Source organism: Myodes glareolus, chromosome 4 (genome assembly GCF_982192425.1).
Source record: "Myodes glareolus chromosome 4, mMyoGla1.1, whole genome shotgun sequence".
Classification (NCBI taxonomy): domain Eukaryota; kingdom Metazoa; phylum Chordata; class Mammalia; order Rodentia; family Cricetidae; genus Myodes; species Myodes glareolus.
This window is the reverse complement of record NC_142029.1, coordinates 17,618,196-17,637,936: the sequence shown is the minus strand read 5'-3', so window position 1 is coordinate 17,637,936 and position 19,741 is coordinate 17,618,196. Positions and strand designations below refer to the sequence as shown.

The 19,741-nt window shown below is 37.3% G+C and overlaps 1 protein-coding gene across 13 annotated transcripts in view; it reads left to right on the top strand.

Annotated features, from left to right (window-relative positions):
- Positions 1-19,741, top strand: part of Neo1 (neogenin 1) — a 174,491-nt gene that overhangs the window by 116,637 nt on the left and 38,113 nt on the right. For 8 of the 13 annotated variants that reach the window (XM_085689147.2, XM_085689141.2, XM_085689139.2 and 5 more), the window contains exons 8-14: positions 2,763-2,982; positions 6,565-6,719; positions 11,007-11,155; positions 11,589-11,727; positions 14,594-14,643; positions 16,217-16,364; positions 19,149-19,259. In XM_085689147.2, the coding sequence (XP_085545273.2) occupies positions 2,763-2,982; positions 6,565-6,719; positions 11,007-11,155; positions 11,589-11,727; positions 14,594-14,643; positions 16,217-16,364; positions 19,149-19,259 (972 nt within the window). The remainder of the gene's footprint in view (positions 1-2,762; positions 2,983-6,564; positions 6,720-11,006; positions 11,156-11,588; positions 11,728-14,593; positions 14,644-16,216; positions 16,365-19,148; positions 19,260-19,741) is intronic. The other 5 variants (XM_085689143.2, XM_085689142.2, XM_085689146.2 and 2 more) reach the window with 2 other exon arrangements.

The window sequence follows — 19,741 nt, the reverse complement described above, 5'->3', positions numbered from 1 at the left end:
ACCTTGATCAGTGAGGGATTGTTTACATTATTACGGTAATCTGGTATTATTTACACTTTGATTAGATGTACATGAAATAAAATATCTCCCTTGAAAGTTTGGTTTGCTTATATAATGTTATTTGTTTATGCTTGACTAAAAAGATCAAAATGTTGAATGAGCTTTTAGAAACATTGGTCTCCGTTGAAGCATCCCTGAATTTTCTTCCATTTATTAATTTAGTAATATGAATTCATTGATTATCTAAAGTAGACAGAGGAAGTGAGTGGTTACAAGATGAAACAAGTAGAGATTTTGTAAGAGGCTTGTAGATTCATACAAGGTGATACAGTGTGAACATGGGTGGTGTAAATAAGTGCTGTATGATGTTAATGGATTACAGAAATGTGCATGAGAAGTTCAGAGGAGTCTAAATGATTTATCCATTACACCTTTCCCCTGCCTTTCCCTGCTTACATTATCTCCCTAGCTGCTTTCATCCCATTCAGTGGGGTAGTATTGTGCACATTGCCCTTTCAAAGCCAATTATATATGTATTTTCTTGTTTAGCATTCATCTGGTTCCTGTTGTATGGGACACGGGTAGAGAGCACTACTGCTCCCGATTTATAGATGAAACTGACACAGAGCAGGCTGACTTGCCATGCTGACATTATTAGGAAGTGTCTGGGTCACGGTTTAAACATTAATCTTTGAATTCAATCCAAGACTCTTCCCACTAGACATTACTGCCTCTTATATGATGGACTAACTCTGCTTTCCAGTCAGTAAATAAGGAGAAAATGGGACTTAGTAAGGCAGATAACATTTAAAGTATATTTATATGTTTTAGAAGCATTTGTGTTCAGATTACTCTTTGAACCCTGCAAAGGTTTTTAGTGACTTTTTTAAAAATAATAATCAGATCCATATCTGCAACTGCCTGTATACGTTTCTTATATAGGTGATTGTTACCTAAGACAAACCAACTCATCATCCACTCCTCAGTCCCTGTCTTCATTTATATTTCCTCTTCCACCAGCCCGGTCTGCTAAGTCAGAAACCTAAAAGTTCTTGATTCTTTCCTCTCAGCATCTAAGTTCATTTCTGCTCCACCTCCTAAGCTGCTATGTAAACAAACTGACATAAAAGAAAAGAACTCTGAAAGCTGTGAATGAGAGGCAGACGTTTCCTCTGAGGCAACACACTATCAAGTCATGCAGGACAAGAATACATTCTCAGTGGCCATTCAAGTTTGACTTGCCATATTAATATGTGTCTCATTAAAGTGTGTACTTACCACTGAAGGAAAACTTTATAATCTTACGTTTTGATAGACTAAACTTCCATGGAGGTAGACACAAAAAGGAGAGGGCAGGAAAAAAATAAGCAATTTGCCCAAAATGATACAAGTAAGTGGTATCCCCAAACTGGAAATCAAGTTTCCTGTCTTCTGTTGGCTAAATTCAGAGGCCTTTTAAACTAAAAGTTCAAATTAGGCTTACTACTCCACTACTTGCTATAGCCCAGGACAGAGTGCCGTCCTCTCTAAGACAAAGGCGATAAGGTAGTACAGATGACAGAATTGTTGTAATTATTTACGGGTCCACATAAAGAGGCAGAGTTCTGAAGTGTGGAAAGTGCTCAAATACTTCTAGGAGACTGTTCCCTGTTCTACCACTTAATTCAAAACTAGTAAGATAAGAGGACTTCTCTAGCACACTGGAGGCCCTGGGTTCAATCTCCACCAAATGGGTAGTTGTGGGAGTAACAAAGTCTACTAATTGTTTTCATCTCTGCCTGTTTTCTGTCAGTTTCTCAGGAAATGTATAGTAACTTTTTAAAAAAAATGTGAGACCTTCTCTCAGGTGTGGTGGTGGGGTGAGATTAAACATGCACTTTTTGTCTCTAAAAAGAAGAGGTTGAGTACAAGGAGTCAAATTTCTAAAATTAGAAAGGAAGATCAGATTAGCCATGGTCGTTTTGTGCCACTGCTTCACCTCTTGCAATCAGTACCTCATGTCCACGGCTGTTTTAGTCTATATTATGGTGAAGATCCTGCAGAGGATCTTAAGTTACCTATACTATTTTTGTGATCTTGTAATTTTTGTGATGCAAGTAGTTAAATGGATTGACATAATGACGAATGAAGTATAATTTATCAAGATGAGGAAAGCTGTCACTTCCCTGGGTATTGCCAATATGGAGAACAGAGCTTAATATTAAAGTTGGAAGTTTAGCTTTCTAATCTTTGTAGTCCTATATCAAAGTCATACAGCCCTACTCTATCCTCAGACACTTCCCTTGGGGCCATTTGTTGAGTGTAATGAGGATTGTCTATACTATAGTCATTGTAGATAGGTTTTCCATATTTTGATAAAGTAGAAGATAATGAGGTCCACCAAACTATATAAGTTGTATACAAAGTCTGACAGATATTGCCTGCTGCTTTCAATATTAAGAAAATTACCTGGGCACTGCTGTGTCCTTTGAGATGTGTTATTTTCAACTGTCACTTCCCTGTACCTTACCCATAACCCTTATCAGATCAGAAAATCTGCTTGTTCTACAGTGATGTGTCTTGAAAAGCCCCATTAGTTTGCAGTAGTTACTCCATGCCTGCATGTTAGCCTTCAGTTTAATGACCTTTTTTATGTTCATTCATTTTATTTTATTTCCCATCGTGGTTTTGTTTATTTCTTTTTTGTTTTTTGTTTTTCTGTTCTCTTTTTAAAAACCGTCGTGGTTTGCCCTTCATATTCCCCAATGTTTGCACATGACAAGATGTTGCCATCCCAACATTACCTCCCACTTCACTGACCAGTGCCACTACTGACCATCTAGCACCAGCCACAACGGGACCACTGCCTTCAGCTCCTCGGGATGTCGTGGCCTCTCTGGTCTCTACCCGCTTTATCAAATTGACATGGCGTACACCTGCATCAGATCCTCATGGAGATAACCTCACCTACTCTGTGTTCTACACCAAAGAAGGAATTGCTAGGTAAGTGCCTGTATGTTTAGAGCCAGTGGACTGCATCTTCTTATACCCCTGCTAGGTTATAGCCACCCGGCTTTATCCATACGGGGTTTGTACCAATTTTCAGTCAGAAAATAAGATTATTGAAATGTGTTGTCCCTAATGTCATTTGGGTCATTATGTAAACTCCAAGCATACTGAAGTCCTAGTGTTTTTTCCTATCTTTCTGAAATAATGAAAGAAAGCAGATAGAACTATTTAGGTAGAAGCATTCAGATGCAGCCAGGACTGTGCTGGTATGTTTTGATTTCTGTTTATAGTTCAGGGGTTCAATCCAGATCAAATCAATGTGCATGCTAGATAAACACTGCCACTGAAACACATCTCTTAACTCTAGAACTTTATCCTTTTCATGATTTAGCAGAGAGTGTAAATTAAAGTAGGTTTAATTTATTAGTCAAATGAATGTAGTTCTGTACTCTGCAGAATCTCTCTGATGTCACAAGAGTACTTCATAGTAATTTCCGTAAAAGCATTGTTAGTAAATTTTCCCTGGTATCTCCACCCATCTCAAGAGCTCAAATTGTTTACATGAGGGTGTCTAGATAATCTCCAGACCACTTTATCCACAGTCTGATTTTATTTGTCTGTGTACCTTCATTTTCTTTCTTCTCAATTAAACTCATTTTCTAGTGAAGCCAGTCTACTTACCACTAAAACCTTTGTTACCAGTCTCCCTGGTCTCCTTCTCCTTTCTTCTTCCCAGCTAAAGCTACATGTCTTAATCTTTCTATACATGAAGCCCTCTCAAGACAGTCTCTGTCTCAGTACATTACTGTTACTTTCCATATGTTTTAAAACCACTAATGTTGACAGTTGACTATAATAATATTTGATCAACCTAAGGTTGATGAGTATTTATATTGTTTTCCCACCAAATCACAAACTCTGTGAAAAACCCATTTCACCTGCTAACTGTTGTAGATTTTTTCATTGTGCTCAGCTTAGGGCCCTAATACATCAAATACAGTTTATTTTTTTTATACTGGGGTTTCTGTAATTGCTATATACTTACTGTTTTTATGGCCAGTCTACCAAGCTCAGCAGGTGCAAGACCCAGTGATTTTGCCCCATCAGAAGTCTCAGTAGCATAATTTTATTTTGATAGATTGGACTGCTTGTTGGATAATGCTTGCTGAAAACAGGATGCTAGAGCTTTTACAAAGACAGGGGAACAGTCCTATTCATAAAAAGATATACAATATTACTAGTACACTGAACAAGAAAGACATTAAATAAAACAACAAAGGAAGATTAGAGAGTGGCAAGGCCTGAAAACAAAAGAAAACAGCAAAAAATAAGAAATAAAACAACACCCCCCCACACAAACAAAACAAAAAACAAAGCATTCCCCAAGAAAAACCCAAATTCACACCCACAGAGTTGAAGGATGCAGTAGTACTGCTTGGACTTTAGGGAATTGAGTGTCAAAATAACCCACAGGTGACTTTGGCATTTTACTGCAAATATCATGGAAGTTTACAAAGGGAAGAAGTCATCTAGTTATTCCTGTACATAATATACACTATTTCCACAGCAGGAACTTTGCCTTTTTTAATCCATCTACCATAGATACATTTTCCAAACAAGTAATTATACTTGGCTTCTTGTCTGTCACATTCCTCAGGCCTTACCTAATGCCCACATACAAGTGTCCATTCACTTTTACACTGTATTAGAGCCAGCTTATCTCCATGCCTTTTGTTACCTTTTCAGGAAATTTTACAAACCTGATGATGTCATTTGGCAGCTGCAGGTGTGCTAGGTGAGACATTTATAATGACAAATGCCAAGGCACAAGAGTGGTGTGAGGACGAGACCATAAAGCTCGCTTCCTTGACCAGAGCCTTTGGTAGAAATAGATTGATATTAAAATTAAGTGTACATTTGGAACCAGATGTTGAAGTGCCAGTTAGAATTTGGGCATAATCAAATGAGAATGGACCATTTTAGACCCTTGAGCAGTTATGCCCTCTGACTGTATTAACAGTTTGTAGTTAGCAGTATTTTGAGAGCACTTTTCAAGGTTATCATAGAAGAAGAAGAAAAAATAAAACCAGAGAGAAAGAAAGTATGTTGATCTAGACACAAGCAGTTGATAGCCTGGATGAAGATGAGAGCAGTGACGTAGAGTGGGTGAGGCAAATACAGTAAATGTATTGAAGAAGATTCTTTAAGAATCTTCTTTGTTGCTTCGGTAAGCTTGATTTCTAAATACAAGCAATGAAGAAATAAAAGAAGTCTAAAAATGGAAAAAATCTATTGTGATTATTTTTGTTTTATAATATTAACTATTTAACCTTCTTGAGCTTATATTTGTCATTCACAGAACGAGAAGAATAAATTATTTTACACAGTATACTAAGAATACAGTGTAAGAATGTAGACCTTATAGGCAAATTTCGCTACTTCTGCATTTAAAAACATGACCACCAGATGTCACTGTATGCATGGGTCAAAAGTAGTAGTTCTATTGGGTACCTAAATTGTGTAGTCCAGAGTGTCCTTTGCCTGCCTTTCGAAATTGCTATGAAATTTTGTCCTCTTTATTTTTTAAAAATGCCTCTATTTTAAGCAGCAGTTCTTTTCTGGTATTGGCTATTAAATGAAGAATTGAGCGTTATTCCCAAGCATTTTCAAGGTGGATGAAGTATTTGAGCTGTTAGTCTAGTTCCAGAGTTGCATATTATGGATACAAGGTCAAATCAGAGTTGTTATTTTTATGATTCAGGAGCTAATAGTTGTATCTATATTTTAAAATAGTGACTTTTTAATCTTTATATAAGGAAGTGTTTGCCTCTAAGCTTGAATTTACTATATGGACTTCTAAGAAAAGTTTGCCATGCTATCTCATTCTTCCATTAAATACCTAAAGAAAGTGGGGTTCAGAAAGAGGTAGTGATTTAATCATAGTGTCTTGGCGGGCAAACAGCCCTACCATACCTGGAATTCAATTTTTTAGTTTCTTGTCCAACACTGTCTTAAGATAACATATACTTTTTAAAATAATGATTCTATAGAAATTCCAGATTTCAGTAATGCCACTGATTTCTCCCATTACCTCACCTTTCAGACAGCCTTGACTGTCCTGAAACTCAATTTGTAGACCAGGCTTGTCTTGAACTCACTGAGGTCCTCCTGCCTCTGTCTCCCCAAGTGCTTGGATTAAAGGCGTGTGCCACCATTGCCTGGATTCTTTTTTAAAAAAAAATTATTGAAAATATGATTACATTGTTTTCATTTTCTCTTTCTTCCCTCCAACTCTTCTCATTATCTCCCCTCCAATTCATGCATACGCACACACACACACACTGCTGGATTGTGTGTGTATTTAGCTATAATCAGTGATATCAGTAATGTTTAATCAAGATCAGTCCTGTATTTACGATCTGCTCTTCTGCCTGCACCATATACTATTCTCCCTGGTAATCCTTTTGAGAATAAGTGAAACTTAATAATTAGAATTTTCACATGATCTAGAAATTGAAACTATCTAAAAATATTTTTATTGACCAGTTTCTTTCAAAACCCCTTCTTTATCCAAAGGGAGCGTGTTGAGAATACCAGTCAGCCAGGAGAGATGCAGGTGACCATTCAAAATTTGATGCCAGCAACTGTGTACATCTTCAAAGTTATGGCTCAAAATAAACATGGTTCTGGAGAGAGTTCAGCTCCCCTACGAGTAGAAACACAGCCTGAAGGTAAGTCTTTCACCTGTGTGTTGACCGCACCTAGAGGGAGACAATTTGGAGTCCTGTCAGCTTTTTGTCTTGCATAATAGCTTCAAGCTCCTTCTGAATGTGAAAATGAATTTCTGTCAATCACTAGCAAGTAAAAGGACAGTGTATTTCTACTTCCTTTATGTTCATATTGCACTGATCTTTTACGACTTAGTTTAAAAGTCTTGTAGAAACTGTCTTCAGATCTTTTGTACTCTTGTATCTGTGTTATTCTGAGATACATCACCATTTCATTCCTTCAGTTTCTTTTATTCATATAACTTACTTACGGACAGCTGCTGTAATGTCTAATGTAGTGCTTTGCACAGGAGGTGTGTATTTATACCTGTCACCACCTGGAGCGCCCTGTTAGCATCCCTCACTAGTTAGAACTTCTTGGTGCTCTTACTTTGGATCTGTGTTCTTTTGTGCTCAATAGTGTTACCTTTTATTATATTTGTAAGGCTTTCTGTGACTAAGGCAAGTGTCAAGTTTATTTATATTATAAATGTCCTGTATGCCTTAACTTTTGATTATAAACTACAGGACTGCATTTGTAAGAAATGTCATAGTGTTTTCCCTTCTTGAAATTTTTGAAGTTTTGCCTCTCGTCATAAGCCATGTTTTCCTTAGAATATTCTATAGTTTAGAATATTTTTATTGTACCTACACTAGCTTGTCTGTGTTCATGAGCCTAAATAAAAAAGACTTTGTTTTAGTGGGGAACATGTGAGATACATTTGTAGAAACTCCCTATCTAGGAACTTAGAAGAACGAATGAATTTATCAATATAGAACAGAAATAATTCAGGGATAAAGGCAAGAAGTTAAGAGCCTTCAATTTTTAATATTATAGCAAATTACTTAACAAATATTTGAATACCTCTTATGCCAGGCACTATGAACAATATTGGAGATACAGGAACGGTTAACAAGTAAGATTTCTCTTTAAGGGTAAACAGTAGTAGATATGGAAAGAGAACTTTGATCACCATAGTAATGGACACTAGGCAAGAACATAAGAGTCTTGAAGAGTCTCCAGAGTTGATTTAAGGGGAATGCATTCTCATCTCAGAGTAGGGTGTTAAATTTCACAGTTGACTGTGTTCAGATAAGTGTGGGTATTGTCCAGTTGATTTTAGACTCCATTATCCATCATTAGCTTTTAAGTCCAGGCACCATACATGAACGATACTGAACTAGAATTCAGAGCAAGGAAGAATTTATATACAAATATAGAAAGGAACCTAGGAAAGATGGGGCCTGGGGTTGACCTTAAAGCATTTGACATAGCACAAGCATTCTTGTGGAAGAAAGCTGCATGACCCAAATCCCAGAAATAGAATCAAACAGTTCACATGCAAAGTGAGTCATGAAAATGAAGGAAGGACTACTGGATCTGTTCTGGTGCAGAAGTCTGTTCTGGGGCTGTGAACCTTCTGAAAATGAAAATATCTGTGTGTCTATATATATTCACATTTGCCTTGGAAAGAGTCTATAGCTTTCATGAACATTTTAGACTTTGTGATCAAATTGTTGAAAACCTCTGAACTAGAAGTGTCATCGCCAAGTTCAGAAGTGAAAGAGACAGCATATGGAAAAGAGACCTTATTATGTACCTATTGTGTGTCTTTGACTGTGTTGGGCAGTTCAGACCTACAAGAATAGTAAACCTTAACTTCTGACCAAAGGAATTTACAAATAATACCAGAAACAGGCAGTTAAATACACAATAGTGTGAGGTGCTGCTATGACATGGATAGAGACAGCACAATAATTTGTTGAAGAGCTTTGATCAAAAAAGAGCAAGTTAGGCCAGGTGGTGGTGCACACCTTTAATTCCAGCAGTCAGTTAGCAGAGGGGAGACAGAGGCAGGCGTATATTTGTGAGGTTGAGTCCAGCATAGTGTACAAAGCGAGTTCCAGGACAGCCACCAAGGCAGTTAAAAGAGAAACCTGTCTCAAACTAAAAAAAGAGAGAAAGAAAGAGCAGTTAAATGAGGTATAGGCAGGAGGAGCAGACAGTTTTGATGAAGCATTTGGAATTTTGATGTTGTTGTTGTTGTTGTCTTGTTTTTCAAGACAGGGTTTCTCTGTGTAGCTTTGGAGTCTGTCCTGGAACCCACTCTGTAGACCAGGCTGGCCTCAAACTCACAGAGATCCACCTGCGTCTGCTTCCCCAGTGCTGGGATTAAAGGCTTGTGCCACCACTTCCCAGCTGGCATTTGGAATTTGACAATAGAGACATGTGAAGTAAAGAGGACCTTGTTCCTCCTGAAGGTATGGGGTATATGGAGATGTCTAAATGTTAAATTAGCTGTCTTTGGGAAGTATTTTGACTATTTAGCTTTATACGTCAACTTAAGACTTCTGTTTATTATACCACTGTATAGCTAGTTTGAATGAATCATTAGTACCTTTTTTAAGGATCATATTTGCCTGCACTTCATTAATGAGTATATTGAAAGTGATGTCAAGAGAATTGGTGAACTATTTTGTTTTCCCATTTAGTTAAGTTAGAAGAAAGTTTTCACAGCAACAGAAGTGTGACAAACCCTACCTATTAATGTTGAACTGTGCGATTAATGTTGAACAAATAGCATGCATGGCTCGTGACTAAATAAAGCAAACAACTGTTAAAAGTAACTACATTCAGATCTTTCTATTTCTGAAGCAAAACAAAGGCATAGTGCTGCTGTTTGAGGAAAAACAGTTTGTTTTAACTTATTTCCCCTTCTTTGGCCTTAAATCTAACAGTGTCCATAATAGAGACATTAGTGCTAGAAAACTTAGTTTCAAATACAGGACATCTCCCAAAGTGTAGGCGTGGGCAGCTAGCTAGGATTGGTATATCAGTGGAAAAGAACTCTTAGTCATAAGAAAAGACTATTTTGAAAAAAAAATTAATGTATGAGCCATTGTGGAAATTAGGGGTCCACAGAGGAAAGCCACCCCTTGAAGGTGCTTTCCTAGTTTCCTTATTGATCTCCATGAAGTCCTACGTTTTAGACTCAGAAAGTGACCAACTTCTGGCTCCACCATTATATATTTCCCACCCATCACTTGGAAAGCTCCTTCACCTCAAAACTCATCTATAATGGGGATGATAATACTAATTAATGGTGACTATTACTAAAGCAAATGCTATTCATTTAACTAGTTTTGTTGCTTTGCTGCTTCTCTTTTATGCATGTATCCACATAAACATGGGTCTGACTGTCGTGCTCCTGTTCTCTGCCTGTTAGGGAAAATCTAAACTCTATAGCAGAACAACAAAGGGTCCTCACTGGCTTTTGTTTTCAACATTATTTCTCCCACAACCATTCTGTGGTACAACCATACAAGTCATATAACATTGTCTTTCCACTTATCCCCTTGATTATCCCAATAACAAACAATTTTCTCTCTGCTGTCTGAGAAGACAGATTATTTGTAATACCAAGAAGTCTTCACAAGCCTTCCTTTCCCTCCCCTTACCTAAGCAACCCTTCACACAACAGAATCCTGTACTCTTTTCTGTTTCATTACAGCCACCAAATGAATCTGTCGAGATTTATTAATGTGCCTGATTTCCATGCTAAACTGGGAGTTCTTGTTAAGGAGATCTCTGCCCATTCCTGTGGGCCTGTTTAGCGCCCAACAAAAGAAAGATATCTTCCAGTCATGGTTGCTTTCATGTGCTACCTTATTCCTCTACAAAACCAGATTTGGGGGCTGAGGAAGATAGCTCAGTGATTCAAGTTTTTGTCATGCAAGTCTAAGGAGTGGAGTTTGGATCTCCAGCACCCATATAAGGCTGGGCATACACATCACCTCTAGCTAAGGAATGGGGGACAGGTGGGTCCCAGGGCTCTGATCCGTCCATCCACCCTAACTGAATCAGGTGTTAAAGGGAGATATCTGATCCTGACCTTTGGTTTCCACAGTCTGTACCAGTGAATACACACACACACACACACACACACACACACACACACACACACACCACACACATGTGCGTGCACATACACACACACACTCTTAAAAGTTTATAAACGACAAAGGAATTCTTTGTGTATTTTTCTTATTTTTAATAAATTGAAGATGCGTCATAGATAATTTCTGACTTTGACTTATATAAAATGTATATCTCCCACAAGTGCTTCAATCAAATCAGTTGCCTTCTGAGCTTTTATTGTTTGTGACATTGTGACAGTATCACTGAGAGTGGTTATTAAGAACTACAGTAAACCCGATTTTTATCTTGAGCTCTTGAAATTCTCTTTTCAGTTCAGCTCCCTGGCCCAGCACCTAATATCCGAGCTCATGCAACGTCACCTACTTCTATCACTGTCACATGGGAAACACCACTGTCCGGCAATGGGGAAATTCAGAATTACAAATTGTACTACATGGAAAAGGGGACTGATAAAGAACAGGTATAAAATGACATGATCCTTTGGGACCACTGGTTTCTAAAAAACTAAAGGGGTGGCAGCTACAGCTCAGTGGTAGAACAGCTGCCCTGCATGCAGATGTGCTGGTTCTGTATCCCCCAGCCCCAGGACTTCCACAGTGAGGGTGGGATACAGGAAATTAAATGCTGATGGTAATTGTTTTATTGTGCTCTTTTACTTTGTAGCTTTTACCAGCAAGGGTTACTAAATGTCAAATAATATTTCTAAATAATTACTATTTATGATTAACTAATATGCTTTCGCTATAAATAATCTGTAAGAAGGCTAAAACTCTGTATTGTGCAGAAGTTGTTTAGTCATTTTGTAGCATTTCTTTTGGCTTGAGGTGTGTGTGTGTGTGTGTGTGTGTGTGTGTGTGTGTATGCAACACACACAGTATTCTATTTCATTCAAGGATGTTGATGTTTCAAGTCACTCCTACACTATTAATGGACTGAAAAAATACACAGAGTATAGTTTCCGAGTGGTGGCCTACAATAAACATGGTCCTGGAGTCTCCACACAAGATGTTGCTGTTCGAACATTATCAGATGGTGAGCTTTTTTTCCTTTACAACAAAATCCCATTTTTAGTGACTCTAATTATTGTAAAATCATGTGCTTTGATGTCAAGAAAATTCTGTTCATAATCCCATTGTCCCCCTTACTGATCTTTTTGAGTATTTTTCTTATATGTCAGCTTTAGGTAACACCAGCTTCACCAGCTTTGTTGTCGCTGGAAAGCACAGAGCATGTGATAGCTAATACCAAATGGGTTCTTGGTATTTTTAGTACAGTCTTTGTCTTCTATGTAGGTGACTTCTGTTGCTTGTTACTGCACAGACCATTTTATGGTAGTTGGAAGATTAGCCTTATTCTACGTACCAGACATACTTATTTTCCTAATACATATCTTATGACAGTTTGATTTCTCACCTATGGCTGTATTTTAAACTAAATTATATACACATACCCATGACTATCAGAAGTACTTTCACTACAGCTTGCCAGTGATTGCATAGGTCAAAATCAATGAGGTTTTAAAAAAAGAAAGAAAATAGCAGTTTACTGTAAACTCATCTAAATTCAGTATTCTTTGGTTTTTAAATATGTGTTTTTGTACGTAGCTCATATATATAAGCATGCATGCTTTAAAAGCTATAGTTTGACTCCCTTAAGCAGATGATCGAACATTTCATCCCTAGGAAAGAAGCATGGATAAAGATACAATTTTGCTTCTATTATTTTCCTACCCCAAAATTTAACTTTGGCCTAGCAAACAGATATGTCAAATTGAGAAAAGTTCTGCAACTTTTTTTTTAAAATTTAAGAGCTGACCTCAGTTCTTAAAATGTATTATTAGTCTTACAGAAAAATCATCTAAAGAGTAAAGACATGGGATATAAAATATGTATGATCTTTGGTTCCTAGATAGTAGAGACAGAAGCATCTCTATGGGATACTGTCAACCCACTATTTAGTATTGAGCTTGCTAAATATTAGACATATTATTTATGTATATTTGATACCATTTTATATCAAAATTGCAGTTTCTAAATGTGATTGTTGTGTTTTAGTTTTGTTGGAGCCTGCCCTTGTTCTTAAGACATATATGTACTTTCAGAGTGATCTGTCACAGTGATTTACAGCCCTCTCTCAGATAATTCAGAAACAATGGATAAGCCTATATCTATGCAATTTCTCATTTATATTTATAATGGGAAAATAATGTTACTAATTGCTGAATGTTAGTAATTAGTGAATCTAGAAAGAGAGAATACAGTGTTTATTGTACTATTTGTTCTTTTCTTTGGACTTGAGAATTTTTCAGATAAAAAAGAGGAATACAATATAAATTATAGTTGGATTACCTAACTGCATAAACCAGTTGATCATGATTTGGGGAAAAAATTTTATGGACAAAGGCCTTTCAAATCTACATGTAAGCCAAATTTTAACAGTACTTAAATAGGTTGACCTACTGACTGCAGTACCTTGAAAACTGAGTGGAACCAAGTTTTTTAACATGGGGGTTTAAGACAGCACTTAGAAGTAAGGTAAATCCCAGGTCTTAGGCCACCTAAAAGGGATACCTTGATCAAGTAAATCACATGCAAGTTTATTTGTAGTTGACTTACACATGAACTGGAAACAGGAGTAAAGTGCTGTGAGAGCACTATTCAGAGTGAGAACTTGCCAGTGAGAACTTGCCACGTTGTAGCTTGCAACAAATCTTGGCTGTGAAGGTGGAGATGTTTTCAGAATAGGTGCTGGGTCCTACTTCAGACCTGTACAGCTGACTCTGATTTGCGGCCCATGTCATTTTCTAGACACAGGTTCAGTAGGTCCTTATTTTGATATGTGGTCACCAGATGATAGAGAACCTAAGGTCCTGATGAGAGCAGTGGGTGAGAATGCTAGCATTAGCATTTGGTGAATAGAGGGCAAACTAATGATATCTGCTTGAGTTTTCTTTGCTGTCTGTCATTACGTGGAGGGAGAGGTGGGAAGGAACATGGACCATCAACTTTTAGATGTTCTTGTGTTCCAGTCTAGTAAGAATGTTAGTTATGTAACTGTTTCACCAGCAGACCCAAACTCTTCGCATCTAAATGCATGTTCTGGTACATTGCTGCACTGGGAAGCCAAATAGTCTACTTACTGCAGCTTTCCTTTTTAAAACGTTTTTCTCTTCTTAAGAATTGCCTTCTAAACCACTTTACAAAGTTCATAAGAAAGCCAGACTCGCTGTTGTGTGTCTATCCATTTGGTCCGTGTTATCACTATATAGTTCATCCAGTCACTTGCCACATTTATTAGACTTGCTTCCAGAAACTGTGAGACTCTTGCCTATGATGTATATTCAGAATAAATATGTTTAAGGTTCAGAATATATGTGAAGTCTAGAAGTTTGGAGTCTAGGGCAGTTGTTCTCAACCTTCCTAATGCTGCAGCCTTTTAATACAGTTCCTCATGTTATGGTAACTCCAACCATAAAATTATTTCTTTGCTACTTAATAACTGTAATTTTTTACTGTTAAGAATCATAAATATCTGATATGCAACCTCTGTGTGAAAAAGTTGTTCAACTCCCAGAGGGGTCATTACACATAGGTTAAGAACTGCTGGTCTAGAGGTTCAAAGACATTGTACATCCCTGAAGTAACTGTGTGATTTCCAGAGAATCCGCCTGATTTGAGTAAGGATGGATACTCATATGAAAGGGTCTTACCTTAAAACATGAATCAAGCATGGCCACACTTCATCCCCTAGAGCTATCAACATAAGACATTGTTATCTGAATTCAGACCCTCTAGTCACATAGTTAGTATTGGAGATGTGCATTTGTGCTCAGTCTGGCCGAGAACAATAACATGTGGATGACTGAATTATTTCCTTTTTTTTTTTTAAACCTGTCTAGTTCCCAGTGCTGCTCCGCAGAATCTGTCCTTAGAAGTGAGGAATTCAAAGGTAAAGTTTGATTCTCTTCTCTTTACTGGCATACTAAGCTTTAGAGGGGCTTAGAGAACCAGACATTCCTTTGACAAACATTAAAACAATGAAGACCAGTGTTTCAATAACTCATTTGCTTTTAAAAATAACCTAGCTGGGTGGTGGTGGCACACGCCTTTAATCCCAGTACTCAGGAGCCAGAGGCAAGATCTCTTGAGAGTTTGAAGCCAGCCTGGTTTATAAGAGCTAGTTCTGGGACAGGGTCCAAAGCTACAGAGAAATCCTGCCTGGAAAAAAAAAGTAATAATAATAATAATAACAACAACCTGGTAGATTAGGATGTAACTGAAAACATTTAAAATCAAGCAGGAAGATAAGACTGCATAGGTATAAGAGCTCCACTTGTCTATTCTGTTTCTTTCCTTTCTCTGATACTAGAACTTCAAATTGGTATTTTTATGTAAATATATTTTAGATCTTAACCATACAAAATTGTGCAAAGAAAGTCAGTTGCTTATGATGAAACGATGCCAGTATAAACCAAAGACAGGTAGGTAGATATTTTGGTGTCTGTTCACAGCATTCCTCCTGGTTCAGGAGCATGCATATCCACCAGGTACGCGTCTCAGATATTAAAGAAGTCTTTTCAAAAAGTACTATGTCATGCTTCTTCAGGAAACATTAACTTCTCTTTCATTTCACTTTTTTGTTTGGTTTTGGTTTTGGCAGGGTCTTACTTGCCTGTATATAGTTCAGGCTGGCCTGGAACTTACTGTATAGCCCAGGCTAGCCTCAAATATTTTTAATCTTGCAATTTCTGCCTTTCTAGATTGGAACTACCTATACTCCACCACTCCTATCCATAGAAATTATTTAATTAATAGCCAGTTTGCATTAGAGAAGGAAAATAATTCTTACACCTAACAATAATCTAATCCTAATCTCTATGCTTCTGACCTTATATTTTCTCGCTAAATCTTTTCTGGGACTTTAATGTTTTCATTCAGATAAAATACTTAGGAGATAAATCTAGACTCAGAAGGGATGTCCAAGCTGTGGCCATGAGTTGCATGCACCCAAGGTTAGATATTATGCAGTGTAACACAAACATCATAGACTTAAAACATGAGGGGTTTTGGTAGTTTCTCTTATCATTTGGCTCTCAAGCATGAATTTTTTTAGATGGCATCATGTCACATACCTGCTTTTATATCCCCTCAGTTGATCATTGGAAGCTTTTTAATTAAAGTTTTGTTTTTGTTTTTATATTTTGTTTTGTTTTGTGACAAGGTCTCACTGTGTATCTCTGGCTGACCCTAAATTTACTATAGACCAGACTTGCCCCAAACTCACAGAGTTCTATCTGCCTCTGTTTCCCAAGTGCTGGGATTAAAGATGTGCATCACCATGCCCAGTAAGTTAGAATTGTTTTTGACTGACTGTTAAATAGGTAACTTGATGAAGCTTCAAGTATTGTGAACTCTTACGTGCTTATTCTCCTCTTTCTATAGTGAAATTGGACTTAATAGTGTATACAGTTAGGCCATCCCTTTGATGTGTTCAGTCTTTTCCTTGTACTGCTTTTTCTCAGAGTATAGTGATTCACTGGCAGCCCCCTTCTTCAGCCACACAAAATGGGCAGATTATTGGCTACAAGATTCGTTACCGAAAGGCCTCCCGAAAAAGTGATGTCACTGAGACCTTAGTAACTGGGACACAGCTGTCTCAACTGATTGAAGGTAAGCTGCTTTGCATATAGTCAGTGTCTAAAAGGTGGTTCTTTCTTAGACTTTAAATTATGCTAGTCTGAAACTGTTCTAAGCAGTGTTTTATATAAACAAATTAAAAATGATTCTCAAAAAACTTTTAATAATCTGTTTTTAACTTAATGCAAATTAATGGAAAATACTCTTGCTAATTCCTCCATCTCTGAGGGTTGAACTTGTATTGTCTCATTTTCTGAGTATATAACACTTATTTTGTAATCTAAAAATGTAAGAATTTACTCAACCTAGTTGGTAACAAAACTTGTTATATTGTGCCAAATTCGTGTGACCTGTAGAGTATTTGAATAGCTGCAGTATTATAATTACATTTGCTGCTATGAACAGTGTAAAGTTAGAAAATTCTATCAGAAATACTATTTTGTATCATTTTCCTTTTATATATAACAGAACAAGAAGTGTATCTTATAAAAATCAACCGAAGTACCTATCTAATAAAGTATCATTTTATAGATTACTAGGAATCCTCTTTTTTTTTTAATACAGCTGTGAGAAATAGAGTTGGCTAAGAAAGGGTGTGAGTCCTTTTCAGGAGAATCTTGAGAATCTGAATATGTAAGGCCAGTGTAACAGAAGATAGAATCTAGAAAAGGATAGCTATTCTCTATAAGCATGTCCCAAGTATCCACAGAATGAAAAGCTTTAATCTGTGTGAACTAACATTAAATATACAATGTGAACAAAAATAGATTCTTGGTGTCTTGGAGCATTAACCCAAAGGTTGCTAATGGAATGTGCAATATGAATTACTAAGAATTTGTGTCATACATTGGATTGTACAGTTAATATATATCTGGACAAAACAGTTATACTGCCACATTAGCACACATCACTGTAGCTTTGTGTTTGCTGTATGCCTTAGTTTTGCTTTTTAAGCTCTTTCCATTATTTAGAGAGGAGAGGAACTTTGTATACTTGACTCTCTCTTGCCTGCTCTTTAATATATTCTTACCCTTCTAGAGGTCAAGGAATGGTAACTGAATAATTGGTTTCTTTAAGATCTCTGTTGTGTCATGTTCGTTTTTATTCTAAGGTTTTGTCCACTAACAGTTACAAACAAATGTGCACTCTAGCGCTCTCTAACAAGATGGTAATGGGTAATGGGACTGGAGCAGTGGCTCAGTCATTAAGATCACTGGCTGTTCTCCAGGAGTTCCTGGGTTAGATTCTCAGCTCCCACATGGAGGTCCACAACAGTCAAACTCCAGCCTCAGGGAATCAGTTACCCTCTTCTGGCCTCCCAGGGCACCAGGCACACTTGGGATGCATAGACATATAGGCAAAACACCCATACATATAAGATAATAAATAAAAACAACATTTTTTAATTGGGAGGTGAATTGACTTGAACTAGCATTTGTTCCTATTTCTGTCCTTGCTTGTTTGTGATTAGACAGATCTAGGGTGGCACATACAGAGCAGAGCTTTCTGTCTCTTCTCATCATATGCCAGAGTTGGTTACCTTAACTCCAGCACACCTCGCATCCCAGACTAGTTACTTACATTCTTAATATTTCTGCCTTTACTGGGGTTTCTGTACTGTGCTGCTGTTCAAAGATCCCAATTATTTGGGTATAGAGAGGTAGACTAATATTAATAACCCTAATGGTAAGTGTCTTGTATTTAAGTACTCTAAAGATGTATGTGTGAATGGATGCATAGCTTGTCATACTATCATCCTGCTTTGTAGGTGGACTTTTATATGTGAATCTTTGTTGCCTTTGTATTGGTAAATCTTACACTTTATTAAAGCTGGTAGTAAATAAAGAATTGCATAATAGGAAAGTTAGGGGTTTCTTCTTTTACTTACTATAAATACATTTGCCCAACTGGCTATTGAAAAATAGATTTCTAGGCCATATTTGATGTTTAAATTATTTCTGCTGTGGTTATAGCAGGTCTCAAAGAACAGAGGTAACCTGATAGGAGTTACATCTTTACATTCTTTTCTGGGTTTTGGTGTCTTCTGAAACCAGCTGATTTTGTTCCTTTGTAACAACCCTTTCATTATCTTTGGTCATGGCTTCCTTTTTTTTTTTTTTAACAAAATCAAAGGCATTGCATTAAGTAATCCCAAAGTTGCCTTCATGCTCTTAAAAAAAAAAGAGAGAGAGAGAGAGAACAAAAAAAAACCCTCTAACTTCCTGGGATGGTTAGTTATTGTTGCCTTCTGCCTTTTCCTAGGTGATGTGGGCACTGACAGCTACCCTGTATTGTATATTGCTTGTTATTTACTTCACTTGTTCTTTATGAGCTTACACTTTATTAAGCTGTGAACTGAATAGGTGAGATGTGCAGCAGCAGGCCACTTGTTAGTTCCCAGCTGCTTAGCCCTGAAATAATCACACAGAAACTGTATTATTTAAATCACTGCTTGGCTCATTAGCTCTAGCTTCTTACTGGCTAGCTCTTACATATTAATTTAAACCATTTCTATTAATGTGTGTATCGCCACGTGACTGTGGCTTACCCGCAAGATCCCAACCTGTGTCCGTCTCCCTTGGCTCTATGGCTTCTCTGACTCCACCCTTCTTCCTCCCAGCATTCAGCTTAGTTTTCCCTGCCTAGCTAAGTTCTGCCCTGCTATAGGTCCAAAGGAGTTTCTTTATTCTTTAATGGTAATCACAACATAGAGAGGGAAATCCCACATCAGAGATGTTTCATTTTATAGGAGACTACTAACTTTTTGGTTTCCAAATCTCTTGTTTCAGTTTATCTCTTTTGTTATTTATTTCACAGGTCTTGATCGGGGGACAGAATATAACTTCCGAGTAGCTGCTCTCACAGTCAATGGTACAGGTCCAGCAACTGATTGGCTGTCTGCTGAAACTTTTGAAAGTGACCTAGATGGTAAGATTAAACAGTGAGCATAATGGCACATGGTAGATACTGTTGTCAGTGAGTCAGATTGGAAAGCTACTGACTTTGGCTTAAACTTGTGGAAGCCGGTGTAACATACTGCTGTTGTTCCTGTGAAGCAACAGAGTTCCTAAAGGGGCTGTTTTCCAGACATTGTAAAAAAGTATTGGAATTAGTGGGCTCGGAACAATAAAATGTGCAGGCATTTGAAGTTGGGTTTTGTTTTTTTGTTTTTTTGTTTTTTTTTTTTTTACTGAACCCAGTAACTAGATAGATAATCTAAAATTTAAGGGTGAGCCACATCCATTGTGCCTATATTTCATTTGCAGCTCCCTTTTTTATGAGTCCTGGAAACTTTGTCTTTTTTCTCACCTGTTTGTTTTATACATAACTCCATGTGGTTATGTGTAGTTAGTTCCTTTAGCAGTGATGGTGCTAAATTTGGGGAGATCAAAGACTTGTATTCCTATTCT